The sequence below is a fragment of the Anolis sagrei genome, chromosome 3 (genome assembly GCF_037176765.1).
Source record: "Anolis sagrei isolate rAnoSag1 chromosome 3, rAnoSag1.mat, whole genome shotgun sequence".
Classification (NCBI taxonomy): Eukaryota; Metazoa; Chordata; class Lepidosauria; order Squamata; family Dactyloidae; genus Anolis; species Anolis sagrei.
In genome coordinates, this window is record NC_090023.1 from 93487679 (window position 1) to 93509870 (window position 22192).

At 40.2% G+C, this 22192-nt stretch overlaps 1 protein-coding gene across 2 annotated transcripts in view; it reads right to left on the reverse strand.

Moving 5' to 3' along the window:
• WWC3 (WWC family member 3) overlaps window positions 1–20572 on the reverse strand; it is an 84571-nt gene extending 63999 nt beyond the window's left edge. The window contains exon 1 of one of the 2 annotated variants that reach the window (XM_060769936.2): window positions 20234–20572. In XM_060769936.2, the coding sequence (XP_060625919.2) occupies window positions 20234–20550 (317 nt within the window). In that variant the 5' untranslated portion in view covers window positions 20551–20572. Of the gene's footprint in view, window positions 1–18866; window positions 20053–20233 lie in introns of those variants that run through there. The other variant, XM_060769937.2, reaches the window with a different exon arrangement.
• Window positions 20573–22192: the final 1620 nt, after the last annotated feature.

The window sequence follows — 22192 nt, forward strand, 5'->3', positions numbered from 1 at the left end:
TACAAATATCCAAGATCTTTCTAATACAATGGTAATATACTGCACTATTTTCAAGCCAGAACAGAGCAACCACTGAACAAAGCTTTGAATCTCAAGAAATGTTAGATATTGAAGCTAGGAAAACAACTGGTTTACTTGCACAATATTTCTGATATTTAAGTGCCACCACATAGGATAAACATGAAATTTACTGATTTGGCCTGGTCAACTCATATAAATCCTATCAGCTCATTTTTTTTATTTAAAAATATATCTCCCCAAATTTTTAAATCAGAAATATTCCATAGAGTTAATTTCATGTGAATAGATAAAAATGAAATGAGTACAGTATTCCTGATAAAGATAGTAGGTGACTAGCATCTTTTTCTCCACATGAATGAAACCTAAGGTCATCCAACCAACCAGAAATTCCAAATAGGTCAATTCCAAGAACATCCATGCATTTGGAGTCTTTCAGATTTCGAAATTCCAGGTAACAGATGCTTAACCTGTACTAAGCTAGAAGGGAAACATTTCTATCACAATGGCATGTTAATCAGGAATGTAGAGATGGTGTGTCAAACCTTCAACTCAGCATTCTCTGTTCTTCTACTGCCTGAATCCTTCACAAATAGCAAATGCATATTAATTAGTAACAAAAAGATCACACTAGTAAAATGGTAGCACAAGTAATTCCATCACCATCATGTGAATCATCAGACTAAATAGACTGACAGAACCAAAAATTTCTCAACCAGAAAACTTTCGAAATTCCTATACAAGTAAATGCAGTGGGTCCTGCTGAGATTTGGTTACAAGACCACCCCATGGATACATAAATCTGGATGCTCAAGTCCCATTATATACAATTGAATAGTAAAATGGTAGTCACTCAAACGAGTACTGGAGAGAGCCAGTGAAATTATGGGAAGTTACAGCAGTGTATGCATACATATTAGCATAGTGTTGCCACATGGCAAAATTAAAGTTGTCTTTTTTGAATTCTCCCTCTTTCTGAACACATTATTGTCTTTATTGAGTCATGATTGGTTGAATCAATGGAAACAGAGGGCTGACTCTATGGAATATACTACATATTTGATATTATACACTTTTATTTTGAATTCAGAATCGTTACATTCCTAACGACTTTAACTTCCTACTGAAATTGGTTCCAACTCTGATCCAACTCCTTATCCCTGGATTTGATGTGCCAATAAATACTTGGCTGTATTTCAATTTTCCCCAGAAATGTTGTGTCATGCCTCTTCCCCAATATAGGGGGTAGCAACCCCCCCCCCCTCAACAATCTTCAAAATGTCTGGGAATTTTTGATCTCAACACAAAAGGAAGAAACCTTTCTTTTTAATATTATGGAATAGAATGCCAGAATATTTCTTTTAAATACAAGTGATTTGTTTATACAATTGCACCTCTCTCTTTCATACTGGATATGGATGGCGCTGAACAGGCTGTGCTCTGGCACCACAAGATGCACAGCTAATCTTAAGAAATGGGGCTACAAAGTGGAACCCACAACATGTGAGTGCGGAGAAGAGCAAACCACAGACAACCTACTGCAATGTAACCTAAGCCCTGTCACATGAACAATGGAGGACCTTCTCACAGCGACATCACAGGCACTCCAAGTAGCCAGCTTCTGGTCAAAGGACATTTAGCATAATGTCAAGGTTTTGTTTTTTTTACTTTGTGTTTTTAAATGCATTTTAACTGTACCCTCAACTCACTTTTTACACATTAAATAAATAAATAAACAGCTATGATGTAAATAAGATTCCTAGACAATCTGTGTCAAGGAGTTAATCACCTCCAAATAAACTTGACTTTAAAACATGGAAGTACATCAGCTATTTTAAGATAGTCAGGATTTACTAAGCTAAAAGCAGGCTACTTCAAGTGACTCACACTTGAACATCAAAACATTTGCTGATTTTCAGGAGATGTAACTTTATTAGACGTGTTCTTTGCCAAACCAGTTTTAATTATACCTTTCTGAAAGCTGAATTAATACAGAAGATATATAAACTGTTTACATACAATCACTGAAAGTGTTTTAATACTAAATAGGTTTTGCTCTGGTTTCTCAAAGCTAGGCACAAACCCCACAGGTTACAGCAGTGTACTAAACTAATTGTTTTCTTCTACGTTGCAATTCTTAAGTGTTCATTCTGGACATTTTTTTACTTTCCTTTCAGCTGTACAGTTTGTCCCTTGTGCGACTTGTTTTCTTACAACTAAAAAATGCCTGTACAAATTCCATGGATTCAAACCCTGCGTGAAGGAGGGTTAAAATTGTCCGATAAGAGCTTTTAGACCAGCCTTTCTCAAACTTTTTTTACCCTGGTGGACTTCTTGAAATAATTTTTAGGTTTCTGAGAATCCCTGCACAAAAGTTGTTATATGCACAAGTTAACATTAATTTCTTTTTAATTTGATTCTCTTGGGGGAAACCTAGCAACATCTTGCAGAAACAATTTTGGCTAAAACTTGTTTAGACCAACATTGCTATACTTTTTAATGAATCTGGAAAGTCAGCAAACAATCTAATGTGTGACATTCTGAGACTTTTTCGTCTATGTTCTTTTTCTTATTTGGGGGGGGGGGGGCTCTTAACAGCAGAAGCTCTTTGGAGAAATGCACTTCAAAGACGAAGTAAATCAGGGACATGTTGCCAAAATGTATTTATGTTATCTCCCACCTTTCTCCCAAATAGCTCTCAAAGTGCTTTTTTCAGGTCCAAAGTGGCCCATACAGGATACTAGGAGCTGAAGAAATTCTACCACCCAGCCATTCTGTTGTAATTATTACTACACATGGTACAGGTTTAATATTCGAAACATTCTGCTGGAATTTTAACAGCTGAGGACAGGAGGCATTGTGCAATTTTTGAAGAGAGCAACATTTTAAATGACAAACCTGGAACTTTCAGTAACAAAGGAAACGTAAGAGAGTGAATGGATAATTGCATACATTAGCTTCAAAAAATTCGAAGCAGTTGAAAATAAGAAAATAGCAAGATGTCAGAAAGTATGGCATATTTATACTAAGTTGTATTTATTTACACAGATTACATGGAATAATATGTAGTGATATTCTTGTTTCATAGAAGGAATCCATCCTATGGCAAGTACCCTAAATCAGGGACTAATTATCTGTAAAATGCGAGCTATAGCACCCCTTCACTTTCAAGTATGTTTGCCTAAAGGAGGTTAATACTATCAAAGAACGCATACCAAACAATTACTGAGAAAATAAAATATATCTCCCCATCTGACTTATATTTCCAATAGGTATTGTTGTAAATATATATGAAGCAATATACTCAAATACAGGTAGCCCCTGACTTACAAACATCCAACGTACAAAGGACTCCTAGTTCAGAATGGGGGTGAGACAACAGGCACTGAGAGGCATCTACCCCTTTGCAGATAAATTCACTTCTGAAACTGTTACCATGGGAGAAAGGAGTCTCAACTGAAGTTTTATCACCAATCCTTATTTCCACAACAAGCCAAACTTTTGAAAATCCAATTCACAGGAACAGAAAATGAGGTGAAATTTTCTCAACAGGGGCACAGACAGAAAAACAAACACCACATGGGTGTTAACCTTTCCCTATGCTATCCAAAGCTAATACATATACATACATGCAAAGCCTAGGATCTTCCAGGGAGGCCCTGCTCTTGGTCCCACCACCGTCACAGGCATGATTGGTGGGGACAAGAGAGAGGGCCTTCTTAGTGATGGAACGCTCTCCCTGGTGAGATCAGATCAGTCCCCTTCCTCCTGTCCTTCAAAAAGATTGTAAAAACTTGGCTGTTGGACCAAGTCTTTGGGACAGTGCAATAAGGTAATAATAGGAAACCTTACACTGTTGTGCTCCGCCCTGAGTCCCCTTCGGGGTGAGACAGGCAGAATATAAATGCTTTAAATAAATAAATAAACATATTTGGCTAGAGGTATACTTAAAAATGTACCTGTTCCAGATTACATCCAAATTCAACTTTAGAACAAACCTACAAAATCTATGTAGGGGGATTGCCTATATATATGTTTCAACAATATAGTATTTTCATCTTTCAAATGCAATTTTTAGTAAAAAAAAAAAAAGCTACAGCAATTTCTAAATCTTTTCAGTTTTATTAGTCACATTACAGATATTTTAAGATCTATTTTATATACATGTATTAGTTTTAACAAAATTATAAAAAGTCAGAAAAATGCCATTACTGATTTATTATCCCTACAGTTTACACCAAGCATGATCTCGTGGTCTCATTCTCTTTATAACTAATCATAATACTATTTCATGCCTCCAAACTAACACACACACAAACTTCAAAAATTCTCTTGGATGTAACTCTTTTAAAAAGCACTCTAAGTAGACTTATTTAACTGAGCATTTTCTGGGTGGACCAAAATTAGATGCCAGGCTGTAAATGTCATAACAGCTGAATATTTTAACTGGCAACACCCTTGTACCAACATGTTTTGTAATGTCCTATCAACTATGAAATCCAGATTTAGAACATTTGGTTTCCACATTAAAAATCATGATGCTGTATTTTATAAAATCATTCAGCTGTATCCCATCTTCAGAAGCAATTGCAGCCAGGAAGGGTATGAACTATTAAGATAGCATTTCTTTATATGATACTATAGATAAGCCTATTTCATCAGCTACCTTAGCATGTTTAAAACATATAGATCTGTAAGTTTTGCCATCAAAATAGAAATCTTACATGAAGGCTGCTGAATGAAAAAGTGGAAAATGTTTTTGTTTACCTCGGTTTTTCATTTCAATATATGCACATTGTTAGCTCTGAATAAAAAAAATTCTGAAACATGTAGACCTTTCTTTTTGTGGCACAGACAGTCCCTGAGTTACAAACATCCAACTTACACATGACTGATAGTTACAAACAAGGGTGAGAGAACAGAAAGAGAGAAAAATCCACCTTCGGAAGGGAACTTCACTCCTGAAAGAGTTATCATGGGGAAAAGGTGTCGCAACAGAAGCTTTATTACCAATCCAAGTCAAATTTTTCAAAATCCAATTATCACAGGGAAAGAAAGTGAGGTGAAGTCTTCTGAATAGGTGCACTGGCAGCAAAACAAACACCACAGGGGCGTTTCCCCTTCCCTATGCTAAAATATGTATCTTTTTGGCTGGAGTTACACTTAAAAAGTATGCCTGTTTCGACTTACAAACAAATTCAACTTGAGAGCAAACATACAGGACCTATCTTGTTCATAACTTGGAGACGGCTTGTATAGGAACCTATTCATTCAATTTTCTACTTCTGGTACTAAAGTTTCTATTGAAGGTGTAAAGCAGTGGTTGTCAACCTATGGGTCCCAGGTGTTTTGGCCTACAACTCCCAGAAATCCCAGCCACTTTACCAGCTGTTAGTATTTCTGGGAGTTAAAGCCCAAAACATCTGGGGACCCACATGTTGACAACTACTGGTGTAAAGGAACATGTATACTTTGTGAACTGAGGTTTTGTGTGTGGTTCTCCAAGTTGCCTATTGACCTATTGTGATCCAATGAATTTCACAGGGTTTTCTCAAGCAGGGAATATTTAGATCTGGTTTTGCCAGATCCTTCCTCTGAAACATATCCTACAGCACCTGGTATTCTTTGGCAATCTCACATCCAGGGCAGACCTTGTTCAGCTTCCAAAATTGGACAGCATCTGGTGTTTTAAGGCCAGGTGAGCTAGAGACTGTATTCCAATTAGGCTTGTACATTTCAGCTGAACCTTGAGCCATTTCTGCTATTCAGATTTTGGGGGACTCGTGGATATGTTTTCACATGCCTCCCGAAAACGGATAGGTGTCCAAAGGGGCTTTTCGGTTCACAGCTGGAAAATATAGCTAGATTTGGCCCATTGGCAGCAATGGGGGGAGGTTCATGGGCTCCCCGTCATTTTTAGGGCTATCGGGATGAAAATGGCCACACTTTGAGGACACATCTACCACTGCTGGTCCACCAAGATCCATAACATTTGGGTCATCCCCTGATTTTTAGGAATTTCTTTTCTTTCTAGAAATAAAATCTCCTTTTAAAAATTCCCCAATTATAGTCCCACCCTATAACTTCTCCAGGAGAAGCAGCAGGGCACCATTCCTTCCTGCCAAATGTCAAAGATGAACTTCCACATCACACAAACCACTATTACACTTTCTTTACTAATAAAAATACAACAGCAACTTTTTCCAAAGCTTTAGCATTTCTTGTTGTCACAACATACTGGAAGATGCCAGCAGCCCACATCTACAAGCAAGCAAGTAGCATGTCATCTTATTAGAAAAACACTCCTGCATGATCCATGGGGGGAAAAACATTTTCAAAATGTATTGTGGAAAATATAGACGTGTTTGGAAAAAAATGTTTTGGAGCATATTATTATTAAATGAAATAAAGAAGACAGCGAGCACAGAGAGAAATATAATAAAATGACAGAGATAACTTGTGATAAGATTGTAAAGGAAAGAAATAATTAGGCATTGGTGGTAAGTTTAGGTAGGTAGGTGGTTTTTCTGAGAATGAGGATTTGCTATTTGCTGGAATTCCTATAATTATTGATAACAGTAATATTTTAAAAGTACTACTTACTGAAAGAGAGGAGGGAGGAGAGATAAGAGAAGATGCTAAAGGCTTTAGTAGAGGATAAAGGGTGACTCAAAGCTCAGAGCCACCCTAAAAGAAAAACCCATTCGCCCACAAGTTCCCAAACACCACGCACCCACCCATCCACTCACACTTTCCAACTCCCAGTCCCACTAAATAAAGAATCAAGAAAATAAAGGAAAATAAAGGAAAACCAAAAAGATTCAATGCCGGAGAGAGGCCAAGCCAAGCCGAAACTTCAAGCTGAGAGCGAGTGGCAAGGCAATCAGACTGAAGTACCTCTCTCTAGTGTCGGGATGCAACTGAGCAATGGAGGTGCTCTCCCCATCAAATAGACACAGATTGCATAAGACATCATGGATTTTGTCTATTCTGGTTGACCCAACAGCCAGGGCTCACAAGGAAACCCCATGCAAGCATGTAGCAGCCTCTCAATACGCCACGTGATCCTGAATCGAGCACAAGGAGCCGCAAATGACTGCCATGTGGTCCAGCTCAATCGAAAAATTGTGGCAGCAGAGCCCTTGCCATTACAGGCGTCTTAATAAGACAAGGAAGCTGAAGGCAAACAGCTAAAACGAATCTGTGCACAAGTCTAATTCCAATGCAATAACAATGGTTGCTTTCCATCCATAGTTTTAGGATTTCAAGTTCCCATCCAGTTTTACATGTGATCATGAAAGTTTTCTGGATGTTTTGTTTGCTATGATAAGCAATAAAACAATACAAAATCACCAAAAGGTTTTGAGACTCTATTTGTCACTGTGTCCATGCTTTTTTCAATCGGTAGCTAAATGTAGCTACTGATTGATTCCACATTTCATTCCAGTTTTAAGCTACTAGTTGAGAGTGCAAGTTTATACAATATTATTACAATATTATTCATACATCTGAGAAAAATAATTTGAGAGGAAAAGCAGTATTTTATAAAATGGAGAGAAAAACTAGACATGGAGACATAGCAAATCCATTTTCACATGGAGAATTACTAGAACAGATCTAAACAGCTTAGGACCTTGACAATTGAAAGAGCTTGTCATCTGTCTGAGGTCTATTGAAGGCAAAAAAAAGCTTCATTGGAGTAGGGATAATAAAGTTTGATAAAGTACAAAAAAACTTTAAAAATCTTTAAGAACAAGAGGTGGTAATAACCTGAAAACACATCCTAATGAGAACTAAGCATGCTCAGAAACCACTGGATGCCAGAGGGAATAGAAAATGGAAAAAATATGTGGTTTGAATAGGTTGCAGAATAACATACTGTGGGCTGGACACAAGCCTGAAGAGGATGACTCCTTTTGCAGAGGTAAGAGCATGGTGCAAATTTTTGTGGTAGTTCCCATTGATACAAATTCTGTATAAGGAGGCACAATGAGAAGTTAAACCCAACATACTTGTTCTTTCATATCTTTACAGCCTTTAAAATTCAGAACAGCTGGGTTTTCTCCTTAGGTGACTTCTCAGGGGAAAAATAAGTATAGATTATGACTTTTAAAAGTGAATAAAAGGCTATGACTGACTTTTGTGCTACCTTGGGATTCCCAACTTGGATGAATATGGTGTCTTGATAAAGGTGTTTTCCCCCTAAAGGGATAGTCAGTGCTCACTGATCAAATTCATTTTATCATTATTTGGGAGACAGCCAAACCCAGTTTGAAACAAGCAGGGGGATGGCATGATGTAAAAGAGGGAATATAGTGAATGTACTGATGATATATGGAGCAAAAAATCCGAAGCAGCAAAAAAGTAGCCCACAAGAGACCTTCAAGAAGCCAAAAGGGGAGGAGACCAACAACAGAGACATTTGGGCTCACACTACTTTTAACACTGCTCAATAAAGCTTACTTATGGGTAAGCTGAATTGCATCCTACATGTCATAATCTCCTACAGACTGTCAGGGAATGGGAAAGAGGACCAAATTTAAAAAACACATAAAGGTGACCAAGACAATTTTTCTCCATTTATCTGAGCAAAATGTAACTTCAGCCGATGCTGCACAAGCCTACAATAGTGCCTTCATAAATATATAGGTGAAAATCAAAACATCTCTGACAACCAAACTACTATTTAATTACTTCTACAAAAGTACCTTCCCAAGTATGCATGGGTTTTCCGTGACTGAAATCACTGAAGAACAAATATTTTGATTTAAGAAGACCAGCTGTATGTATATAACGATGTGGTATATGGGAAATATTCTGCTATTCCTCCTGAAGTTAATAGCACAAACATACCTTTCATTCCACAACTCATAAATGCTGCCTTGAAGTTTTTTGCGTATCACTTTAATAGACAAAAGTACAAGTCTGTCCTGCTTGCTAAGGCCAGGGGGTTGGGGAGGGTAACAACACTGAAACAATAAAAACTGGACGCCTTGTAAAAGAAACACTGGTTCTAACCCACACAGAAAATGCTCACATTGACCCATTCAAATGTATTCAGACATTAGGCAATGTCTTGAAAAAATTATCATCACCAGAGGGAAAAACTGGCTTTCACTGTAAATACAATAATGAAAAAAAATGTATAACCTAATATATTTTGAACCATGTAATTTATATTCTGCAAGAGTGGGCGTATGATTTTGGTTTTCTGTAAATAGCTCAAAATACTGGCATCATAGATAACCAGAGAGAGAGGGAGAGAGAGAAACATGAGATGTTTATTTTTATTGACTTTTGTATCATTCCCAAAACAGACAGGGCACATCTTTTTCGAGCCCAAGAATGTATTTTAATGTATAATTGAGCACATCTAAAAGAAAATATACAATCTACAAATCTCCAAACCTGCCTTTACAGAAAAGAGAAGTATATGTATTTCCATGAGCAGGGAATACTTTCCATGGGACCATATTGAAACGTCATAATTTTTTCTCAAACTTAAATGCATATTCTTATATTTTGTAATGTCCAATGTTTACTTTAACTTTGATTCTTCATTTATAAATCATCTGAAAAATCTGTATGTAGAACTTGCAGGGAGAAAAAACTATTTAAATTATTTTGGTATTTTGCTATTGGCATTTCGATGTTTTGCAATGCTTACCCATATGCCCAAATTACTTAACGTACATGAAATAATTAATGAACAACTTGCCAATGAATTTAAGAAAAATAAATCACCAAATCCTGAAGACTGTAACTTAAACAGAGGGTGTCAGAGGGATCCTCAAAGGCCATCAGAAAGCACAGTACTTTCTGTTGGTCATGGGAGTTATGTGTGGGAAGTTTGGCCCAATTGTCTCATAGATGAGGTGAACTATAAATCCCAGCAACTACAACTCCCAAATGTCAGAGTCTGTTTCCCCCAAACTCCACCAGTGTTCACATTTAGGCATAATGAGTATTCATGCCAAGCTTGGTCCAAATCCATCATTGTTTGGGTTCACAGTGCTCTCTGGATGTAGGTGAACTACAACTCCAAAATTGAAGGTCAATGCCCACCAAACCCTTCCAGTATTTTCTCTTGGTCATGGGAGTTCTGTGTGCCAAGTTTGGTTCAATTCCATCACTAGTGGAGTTCAGAATGCTCTTTGATTATAAATTAACTATAAATACCAGCAACCACAACTCCCAAATGACAAAATTAATTCCCCCCAACCCTACCAGTATTCAAATTTGGGCGTATCAGATATTTGTGCCAAATTTGATCCAACGAATAAAAATACATCCTGCATATCAGATATGTACATTAAAACTCAAGACAGTAGCAAAATTACAGTTCTGAAGTAGCAACGAAAATTATTTTATGGTTGGGGGTCACGACAACATGAGGAACTGTATTAAAGGGACATGACATTAGGAAGGTTGAGAAACACTGGTTTATCATGATGATGGAAGAAATACTAAATAATATCATGTCTCTCCATCAGCATGACACCACTAGAACTTCAACAATTTCTGTCTGAACCTCCAAATGCGGGGGGGGGGGGGGAGCCTCATATACTGTGATTCCACCTACCGGTCAGAGACCCTAGCAAATATATTGATTTGTCAATAAAGGGGCTAGCATGGGTTCTTGAAAACCAAAAACAAAAAGTAAAAGGCTCCAGACCAAATAAGTGTTCTTTTAAGCCTTCTCATTTCATTCAACTTTAGACCTTGTTAGAGGAGAGGCTCACTTCAAGTTTCTTCAGCTGCTCCAACATACATCCTGCCTTTCGGCTGTACAAATTTCCATTAGTGATCTGAACATAACATAGAACACGGTACAAAATAAAGAGCATGTATATTGGTTTTGGTGTTGGATTGATAGTCTGGAAGACCAGGGCATGAATCTTAGCCATAAATAGGTGATCCTCAGAAAGTCAAATTCTTCTTAGCCAAAGGGCCCTTCCAGACAGGCCCTATATCCCAGGATCTGATCCCAGGTTTTCTGCTTTAAACTGGATTATATGAGTCTGCACTGCCAAATAATCGGGGATAAACAGAAAACCTGAGATCAGATTGTAGATATAGAGCCTGTCTGGAAAGGCCCTTAGAGGAAAGCAGTGGCAAACTGCATCTGAAAAAACAGGGTCAACGAAAGTCAGAGCTAGCTTGAAGACAAATAATAGAAACACATACTTAGGAAAAGTATGCGAAACTCCATGTATGTCGGTGTGGTCTCACACCAAGAGGACTTCCATCTTGGTCTTGTGGCAAACAGCTCAATGAAAACATTACAGTAATCCAGTTTTAAATAGCTATGAAAACTGGATTTTCCAAGTTGAAATTATTCAGGGGGGGAGTTGAAACATTGCCTATGCTTTTCAAGCCTCTACAGAAACATTTTGATGTATGTCACTGAAAAGAAAGGTCAGTTACTTTTCACTTATTTAACTCCCAGATACAAAGCAGTGTCAACTAGATATCTTAATTTTACCTGCCTTTTATGCTGAAGCCAGCTTTATGTAACTCAGGCCATGATCTGTCTCTTTCTTGAGCACTCACAGACGCAGCATTCCACAGTTGAAACATTTTCCTACTAAGGGAAATATTTTCCTACTTGTTCTCTTTTTTATGGTTAAACACTCATTTAGTTTCACAGCTCCAAAGTTCTAAGAGAAGTATCTGAGAGTTTCAAAAGTCAGAGTTTCACATGAAATGTATTTCCACACATACAACTGCATGAACCATAAACTGAGCAGGTCCCTAAATGTATAACTGATACTTTAAGGTGTATCACCAAATACTCCTTGCCTCAATCTGGCATCTTCCAAATATTTGGGCTGCAAATCCCATTATCTCAAGCAAACATAACCAACACTCAGGGTGGTGAGGCTATATTATCCAAAATACAGAGATGGCACTGTATGTAAGATATAACTTTCTAAATGCTACTAAATTTAGATGAAAGAGAAAATGTTCTCATTTCCTTGAAACAAAGGCGTCTATTTCTGTCATCTGATTTTTTTACAATGTTCAATTGTTCAATGTATGCTAAAAAGAATTGATCAATATCCGCATAGTCTTAGCATGTAAGTCATGTAAGTTGACTGAATACTTTTTCAAAAGAACATTTTCACAAAACTGTTTAAAAGGGAGAATTTTAATACTTTTATGCCAGCTGAAGACAATGGTTAAGCACACTGATCTGAATTAACTGCTGACTTCAGAATTATGATGAATTCCCACTGCACCCATTTAATCCTTTCCTGCCTGTTCTATATATGCTGACGGAGCATTTCATAGAACTATACACAAGAACTTCTAAAAACCATGTAAGTAAGAAGAGTCTGAGAAATTCATACCACACCCAACAAAAGTTTATTTTGTGCCACAGATAAAGCTACATTAGGTTAGTTCATATATAGATTAGCTTAACTATACCCCTTGCATGCCTTAGCATTATTAACATGTACTATAAGAATAACTACTGCATGTTAGCATCCATAAGGATTCTGCATGCTAACTGCCTCAAGATGATTACACTCTGAAACATTACATGCCACTGTAAAATAAAGAACACAGATATTTGTAAGCATGTGGGCTAGTAAATTATGAAGATCTGAAATGAAGTTGTTTCATAACAGAGTACTGAACAACAACAACAAAAACAACATTTCTTACCCACCTCTCCTCACAGCTTGAGGCAGGCTACAACACTGCCAAAACACACAACCAAAATACACGATCAATCAAAAACACTCCATAGAATACACACACTAAAAGAAATTTCCATAAAATACACACCAAAATATGAAAAACAAAAGTTAGACAAAGTGGAAGTTTAAAATTTGACATTAAAACTAAACTTAATAACACTAAACTTGGGCTAGAAATGCTGAAATTACTGAAACAAACCAAAATCACTCAAATATGTACTCACATTTACATGTGAGTCCATAGTTAAGCTAACCTTTCAGAATCTATAGTTAAGCTAACCTTTCAGAATCTCATGCCCCTTGTACTGTGCTGCTAAAAAAATATATTGGTATTGACTAGGTAAAGGTAAATGTTTCCCCTGACATTAAATCCAGTCGTATCCAGCTCTGGGGATTGGTGCTCATCTCCATTTCTAAGCCGAAGAGCCGGCATTGTCTGCAGACACCTCCAAGGTCATGTGGCCAACATGACTGCATGGAGTGCCATTACCTTCCCCCCAGAGCAGTATCTATTGATCTACTCACATTTGCATGTTTTCAAACTGCTAGGTTGGCAGAAGCTGGGGCTAACAGAAGAAGCTCACGTCACTCCCCGGATTCAAACCTGCAATATTTCGGTAAACAAGTTCAGCAGCTCAGCGGTTTAACCCACTGTGCCACCGGGGGCTCCTGGTATTGATTATATAACTAATTATCCTGGCAAACCTTCTAGATTTTATAGATGCAAAAACAGGGTAAAGACAAACATTTGGGGACTTTTCTAAGCTACTGTAGGTGCTGAAGTTTCAATAAGTCACTAAGTCACACTGCTTCATAACTGAGTCTTCCCTATCCAAAAATCCAAAATACTCTGAAACCCAAAGCTTTTTGACATCAGCCACCCATCCATTTCCATCACTGGGGAAAGGGGGCTAGTCACATCTCCAGCACTTACTGAGTTCTTCTTCAAGGACCCCAATAGGAGAAAGAAATGGTGAAGGGAGCATAGGGAGAACTCTGCTAACACAAGGCTCCTGTAAAATGCTGGCTGCCAGATGCCTCTGTGCTTGCCTTCCACCCCTCAAATAGTGGTACACAGGGGGAAAGGTATCCAGTAAACAACTGCAAGCATAGAGTAATCCAGTTGGGAGCCCCTGTATCCTGTCCAGAGAAAATGAGAAAAACTCACAGAAGGTTAGAGGATTTCCCGCTCCCTTCCAAGCCACTTCATTAATAGAAAGTGTGCTGATAGGCAGGAAAGCATCCTGAATGTCTGCTTTTTTACAGAAGGGATTGTTTAAGTAGAACCCTCTCCCCTTTCCTCTCTTCTCTTTCCCTGATTAGGACTACTTTAGGAAAACGTAACAAGCACTGGACATGTGACTAGGCCCCTTTCTCCTCATCCCAACATTGACAGTGTGTATAAAAACACAGGTATTCCAAAATCTCCAAAAGGTTTGGTCCAAACCTTTCCAAATCAGTACATGCGAAATGAGTATATAAATATGTACACTTTTCTTACTGAACAATTTATACTACCTTTTAAAGTGTGTAATACATAGAATGTACTTTCTGAATGTTCATGTATTTCTACTCTGTACAACACACTACAAGGAACATGCTATTTTTGATAGAAACCACAGGAATGCATAGCTACTTGCATATTTCTATGGGAACTTTAGATTATCTTTCTCAAATATCGCCATATTGTGCCATATTCTTGGAAGTTTAAAATTTTTTCAAAAATAGTCTATAATATGCCAAAGTCTGTTGTTTGAAAGAAGACTGACATACCACATCTTTTGGGCTCAGTTAAAATAATACTTTAAACCTTAGTGCTTGACATATTGAATTAAACTATGCACATGGAAGAAAGGCCCACACAATGACTGTTTTCAAAAATTAAAAGTATGAGAACTTTGGTTAGTACAGTAGTTCCACTATTGGTTTTTTTTTCAGAACAGGAATTGCACACATTTTTACTGTTTTCATTAAACAAAGGCACAATTTAAACATCTGGGGCTTACTTGACATTCCATACATACTTCTGGTAAGGTAGTTCTGGCTGATAGTCAAGCTTTGCATTTATGAAAGCACAGTTCAGTATTTAAAAAACACCTATTTCTTTAGAGGACTGTAAAATACTTTAAAATGTTCTTTCCTGCGTCTTAGAAATGCAGATAAAAGATGTATGTTCAGATAAACACCTACAAAGTTATTCATCTTTATAAAAATCAAGCAAACTAAAATTGTAATCTTGACAAAACTTCTGCTAACATATCATTTCTGCTTGCTTCCATTACCTTGCAGCGTGATTCATGCATGGCATTTGTAGAAGACACATAACATTTGTTGCACACCAATTTTCGGGGTTAAAAAGTGTACAATCTGTTTGTTCAAGATAGCATGGAGGACAAGTGCAACTGAATTAGTATGTCAGAGCATTTATGAGAGTTTTGCCAGGGGAACAGAGAGGACACTAACTTTTTTCTAAAACTAGAGAAAAGCAACATGATTTGGAGGAGCAGGGAAGAGAAGAAACCAAACAGAATGTCAAGGCTATATGTTTCAGATAAATATGTGGGGATTAAATAAATTAAACAAAAAGAAGTGGGATGGGGAAGAACAATGAGAACAAAACTATGTTAACTTGATTATGAGACAAGTCAGAAATTTATCCAAGTAAACACATCATAAAAGCAGTTTGAAATTAGAAATTGAACGGGGAAAAGTCTGGAGTACAGAAGCATGTAATTAGCAAGTGGGTGACTGAAAAGTGTATAATGTGCGGGTTGTCACTCATACCAGTAATCTTTTCCTTGAAGAAGTCTATATTACCTTGCATACCAGCAGTGAATGTGGCTGGAATCAAGAGTAGGTAGGATGATGACTAAAACTGCAGCATACAAACCAAGTAAATTTGGGAATTCTTCACCACCGTTATGTTACATTTCCTCCACTGACTTTGTGATTGGGGGACCGTGTACAAAGTAGGAAAGAAACAGAAAGCCTGGCTACTATGAGAACAGAGTCTGGTTTAAAAACAATCAGAGGTCCAGACTTGAAAACCTGTAGATCAACGTTTGGCATGTGGGGCAATTTATCTAGTGGGGCAGGCCAAGAACAATTTCTGAGGGAGCTCAATGTAGAAGGAAAAAAGCATAGAAAAACCTTCCCTGATTAAAAATATGCAAGGAATGTTCTGGCAGGTAAGAAGACTGAGAAAGACAGAGCCACGGAGATTGTTAAAACAATGCAACATAGGATAAAAAGGTCTACCAGCTGAGAGTGGCATGCTTCTAAAAGATATAACCAAAGGCTACCTTGAATGTTCATTGCTGCTCAAAGTTAAATATGGGAGAACAGCACTTTGGTTTCTTCTTCACCCAAGTTAAAGAAATCAAATTGCAGCATGCCGGAATTAGGACTAGCAAAATCCCCAAGGCTATTGAAAACGATTTTGGGAAAGCTGTAAGACCTAAGGGACACCTGTGAAATGTCAGGAAGGCTTTTTCTTCATTACTCTTCATGTTTCAATGTAAATAAATGGCGGGATGGCAGGAGGACAGGAAGGAAAGAACCCACAAACACTTCTCCACCCTAGATGTCAAAACTTGAAAGGGTTTGGGAAGTAGAATCCTTAAAACTTTGTCTCTCTTTTAATAACCCCTGAAGTTCACCACCAAACCACACTCAGGCAAGTTTCAACAGTACCACCACCCAGTCTGCACATCAAAAGGAGGGCAGTATAATTTATCCTATTTCTCAAACCGATCATAAAATACACTCATGTTCAAAGCTCCCTTTCAGTCAGCTGTACTGCCATTTGCATGTATCTCTTGTCCTATGTAGAAAAAGTGGGTGCATCCCACTGAATAAGATACATGGAAGCAGTCTACAAAACACACTTCTGGCCCACATACCTTGTTTGTTTTCTTTTCCTTTAAGTGCTCAAAAACAATAGAACTAAACAGGATGGAAGTTTTTAAATACAGAATGTATCCAGAAACAAAAAGACCTTCATCCTACAAAAATTCACACATGCCTTCTCAGCATTAATGCAAACTTTCCAACCATGCCTATGAATGAAAATCTGAACATGTGTTTTCATGGGATTAGTGTCAAAGACTGCAAAAATAAACACTGCATTATTTCATCCACTACAGTTTTCTAATCACTGTGTTTTTACAGGTAATTATTTCTATAGAACTTTACATGCTTAACGTTATCTCGTTCCTCCTCACAACATTCCAGCAGCACGTTCCTATTTCCAGTGTTTAGGCATGGGAAACTGAACCATTGTTACTCTTTTCAAGTCCATGGCTGAAATGCAGTTTAACCCATCTCCGTTCCAAGTTCAATGCTATATTCACTCAACCACAAAGGCCGTTCAGAAGGATAGGTAGCTTTCTGACATCTGAATTCAATCCAGTAGGTTGACAACTCCACAGAGACAGTGTTTTGGGTTGTTTTTTCACTAGTACAACTACTATGTAGGTTTAAATGTCACACTTAAACAACGAATAGCACAATTACATGCATGCTTACTGAACAGTAAATCTTACTTTTGAAAGGAACTGGTTTCAAACAATGTACATAAAGAGGACAGCCTGAGAAAATAACTTTCCCCCCCAAAAACAGAAATTTCTAAGCTGTAAACTACAATCCAACTCATTAAACAAATATATACACAAAATATGTATGTGTATATGTGTGTGTTAACACCTTTTTCAATGAACAAAGCAATTCTCTAATCATACAGTACAGTAAACATGCACAACTAGGAAAAGTTAAGTCAGTTTTAAAGCAGCATGGCAACACAGGGATATCCCTTCTTAACATAGATTACATGGCTGATGCTAATTTATATCACTAAAGCTTTCTTAAAAAAAACCAAAACACCAAAATGCCACCACAGCACAAAGGGAATGACATTTCCGTAGACAGATAATTTAGATTTTTCTTTCAGTCTGTTTTTACACAGGAGAATCAAGATAATAAATAGACAGTACAATAAGATACTGAGATATAACAGAAAACAAAGGCAACCTCTGGTCAGATCAAAACATGTTTCCCCCAAGATTCAAAATGTAGAGGACAGAAATCAGCAATAAACATAAGTCAGAAACTGTTTCCATTGCAGGTAAATTTAGCATTGAGGTTCCTAAATGTTAAAAGTGAAAGGAGCTCAAAAGATCTGACTGCCTGGGATGTTATTCAAAACATGCTCACCTCATTTGAAAAAGAATAGTGAGCTACAGGTTGAGACTTTGAAATGTTTGGGACCACATGTCTTTTAGATTCTTTTAAAAATCTGGAATACCTGAACAATATGCGCATATGTGTAGTATACAATGAGATGTCTTGGGGATGGGAACCGAGTCTGAACACCAAATTCCTTTATGTTCCATACACACCACTAGAAATCTAACTTCCCTAAGTTACAGAGAGATTGAAAGAAGCTGCCTCCTTTTCATACAAGAGGGAGGACCAGTCCAGACAGGCCCTATATCCCAGAATCAGATCCCAGGTTTTCTGCTTTAAATTGGACTATATGAGTCCACACTGCCAGATAATCTGGGAGAAACAGAAAACCTGGGATCAGATACTGGGATATAGGGCCTGTCTGGAAGGGCTCTGAAGAGCAAGAGCAACAACAAAAGGTAGATTTCAAGGCCTGGGATGCTCTTCCAACAAAGAGGATCAGAGGTCTGGGTTTTGTTGTGTTTTTCCCAAATTCAGAACCACTAGTTCAGAGAAAGATGGCTTGAATGAAAGAAAAGGAGGTGGGTGCAAAATGTTGGCAGGCTGCAAAGAGGTTTTTGGCACAGGGAGGGGAAGAGAAAAAGAATAGATGGAGAGATGAACAAGAGAAGGCCCCTTCCACACAGCTGTATAAAATTGACGCTGAATTGGATTACATGGCAGTGTGGACTCAGATAACCCTGTTCAAAGCTGATATTGTGGATTATCTGCTTGAGATCCTGGGTTATATAGCTGTATGGAAGGGCCCAAAGAGAAAGAGGTGCGGCAGGGGGGGGCAGAGGGGGGGAAGGAATGGGAAAGATGAGGAAGGGGGAGAAGAACAGAGAGAAGGAGGAGGTGAAGATTATTAATTGATTGATTGATTGATTTACCACATATATATCCCACCCTTCTCACCTTGAAGAGGACTCAGGGCAGCTCACAACAAAGGCACAAGTCAATGCCTTGGGTACATATAAAATACTTCAAAATTATATAATTAAAACATATCACTGTAAACAATTACTTAAACGAGAAAGAGAAGAACAGAGAAAGGGAGGAGAGAAGGAAGGGGAGGCAAAGAGAGGGAGGAGGCTGAAAAATGTGGATAGGAGGAGAAAGAGAAGAAGAAGAGGGGGAAGAGAGGTGACAGAAAGCAAAAGATGAGGGAACAGCGAAAGAGAGAAGAGGAAAAGAGAAAGAGAAGAACTGCGAAAGAGGGGAGTACAGAAAAAGAGGAGAGAAAGAAGGGGAGAAGAGAGAGAGAGGAGGCTGAAAGATGTGGACAGGAGGAGAAAGAGAAGAGGAGGAGGGGAAAGAGAGGTGACAGATGGGCAAAGATGAGGGGGAGAGAAGGAGAGAAAGGGAAGAGAGGAAGAGAACAGAGGAAGAGAAGAAGAGAGAAAGAGGGGAGAATAGGAAATGAGGAGAGAAAGGAGGGGGAAAGAGAAGAGAGAGAGGAGGCTGAAAGATGTGGATAAAAGAGAAAGAAGAGGAGGTGGAAAGAGAAGTGACAGAAGGGGGGAAATGAGGGAAGGGGAGATGGAGAAGGGGAGAGAAAGAGAAGAAGAGAGAAAGAGGGGAGAATAGAAAATTAGGGGAGAAAGGGGGGGAAGGAGAAGAGAGAGAGAGGAGGGTGAAAGATGTGGTTAGGAGAGAAAGAAGAGGAGGTGGAAAGAGAAGTGACAGAAGGGGGGAAATGAGGGAAGGGGAGATGGAGAAGGGGAGAGAAAGAGAAGAAGAGAGAAAGAGGGGAGAATAGAAAATTAGGGGAGAAAGGGGGGGAAGGAGAAGAGAGAGAGAGGAGGGTGAAAGATGTGGTTAGGAGAGAAAGAAGAGGAGGTGGAAAGAGAAGTGACAGAAGGGGGGAAATGAGGGAAGAGGAGAAGGGGGAGAGAAAGAGAAAAATAGAGAAAGAGGGAGAAGAAAGGGGACGGAAAGAGTGATGGGGAGAAAGAGGAGAGGAAGAGTGTGAAAAGAGAAAAAGAATACAGGAAACGAGAAGAAAGAGAAGAGAGTGAGTAGGGAGAAAGAGTGAAAGGGGGAAAGGATAGAGAGAAGGGGAGAAAAGAAAGGAGAGAAGATGTGTGTGGACAAGAGTGGTAGAGAGGAAAAGGAGGGGTAAAGAGAGGGGAAAGATGAAGGGAGAGGTGGAGCAAGAATGAGGAGAGAGGGTGGAGAAAGAAAAGAGTCAAAGAAGGCCAGAGAAAGAGGGAAGAAAAGGTGAGGAAAAGAGGAGGGAGGGAGGGAGAGTGAGAGGAGGGCAAGCAAGAGCCGAGCGAGACCTGTCCCGGGGGTCGATCCACGACGTCTGCCGGGTGTTGTGGTCGATGTAGAAGACGCGCCCGTCGTAGTCGCGGGCCTCCTCCCAGCCGGCGGGCAAAGGCAGCTCCGAGCTCTCCCGGCCGCGAGGCCCAGCGCCGACGCCTCCTCCTCCGCCTCCGGCCCCTCCGGCCCCCGCCGAGAGCGCCTGCCCGCCGCCTGCCTGTCCCATGCCGGCCTGGGGCTGCTGCTGCTGCTGCTGGGGCTGAGCCGGGGGCTGCTGCTGCGCCTGCGGCTGCTGCTGCCTCCTCCTCCGCCGCCCCCCGCTCAGCCACGGCATGGCCCCGCCGCCGCCGCCTCCTCCGCCGCGCCGCCTCCTCCTCCCGCCTCCTCCTCCTCCTCCTCCGGCCGCGGGGCCTGCACTTCCCCGCGCCCCGGCCGCCTCCAGCCCGGACTCAGCGGGGAGAGCGAGCCGGGAGGCTCCGGCGGGGGAGGCACGGGCAGCAGCAGCAGCAGCGACGCCGCTGCGCCGCGCTCATCGTCCTCCCCCTCCGCCGCCGCCCAGGCCTCCGAGTCTGCCGCCCGCCCTTCCTTCCTTCCTCCCTTGCTTTCCCTCAGCGCGGCCTCCTCTTTGTCCGCTCAGCCTCGCCGCCCCGTCGGCTCCCTCCGCCGCATCCCGTCGGCGCCTAGCCCCGCCATCTTCCCTCTCGCTCCGCCCTTTTCTCCTCAGGAAGGAAGGCAGGCAGGCAGGCAGGCAGGCAGGCCGCGAAAGGGAGGAGGGAGGCAGGCAGGCAGGAAGGGAAACGGGGCCCCGCCTAGGCTCGCCTGCCCGCCCTCGGAGCTGGAAGCAGCAGCAGCAGCAGGAGGAGGAGGAGGCGCGCTGAGGGGAACACAAAGTGGCCTCCAAAGTATTTAGGCAGGCCCCAAGTTACAAACAAGACAAGTCCTGAGAACATTCAGCCAGTCCCCAAGTTACAAACTACACAAGTCCTGAGAACATTCAACCAGTCCCCAAGTTACAAACAAGACCTGAAAACATACAGACAGGCCCCAAGTTACAAACAAGTCCTGGAAACATACAAGCAGACCCCAAGTTTCAAACAAGAGAGGTCCTGGAAGGAGAAGAGAGGGCCCTTCCACACAGGCCTGTATTCCAGAATATCAAGGCTGAAATTCCCACATTATCTGAGTGTGGGCACAGATAACCCAGGGCCTTTCCACACAGGCAGGAAATCCCACAATATCTGCTTTGAGCTGGAATATATGGAAGTGTGGACTCAGATAACCCAGTTCAAAGCAGATACTGTGGGATTTCTTGCCTTGGTATTCTGGTATTCTTGGTATTCTGGGACTGTATGGAAAGGCCCAGAGAGAGGAGGGAAAGGCAAGACAGAGAGGGTCCTTCCACACAGCCTTATAACCCAGAATATCTGCTTTGAACTGGAATATAGGGCAGTGTGGACTCAGATAACCCAGTTCAAAGCAGATACTGTGGGGTTTCCTGCCTTGATATTCTGGGTTATATGGCTATGTGCTAGGGCCCAGAGAGAGTAAGCAAAAGATGTTCTGAAGTTAAATGTGTATATCGGAACACATACATTTTTAAGTGTAACTCTAGCCAAAGCTAGATAAATAGATAGCTTTGAATACCACAGAGAAGGGTTAACACTCCTGTGGCTTTCATAGAATCAGAATCAAAGATTTGGAAGAGACCTCATGGGCCATCCAGTCCAACCCCCTGCCAAGAAGCAGGAATATTGCATTTAAATCACCCCTGACAGATGGCCATCCAGCCTCTGTTTAAAAGCTTCCAAAAAAGGAGCCTCCACCACACTCCGGGGCAGAGAGTTCCACTGCTGAACGGCTCTCACAGTCAGGAAGTTCTTCCTCATGTTCAGATGGAATCTCCTCTCTTGTAGTTTGAACCCATTGTTCCGCGTCCTAGTCTCCAGGGAAGCAGAAAACAAGCTTGCTCCCTCCTC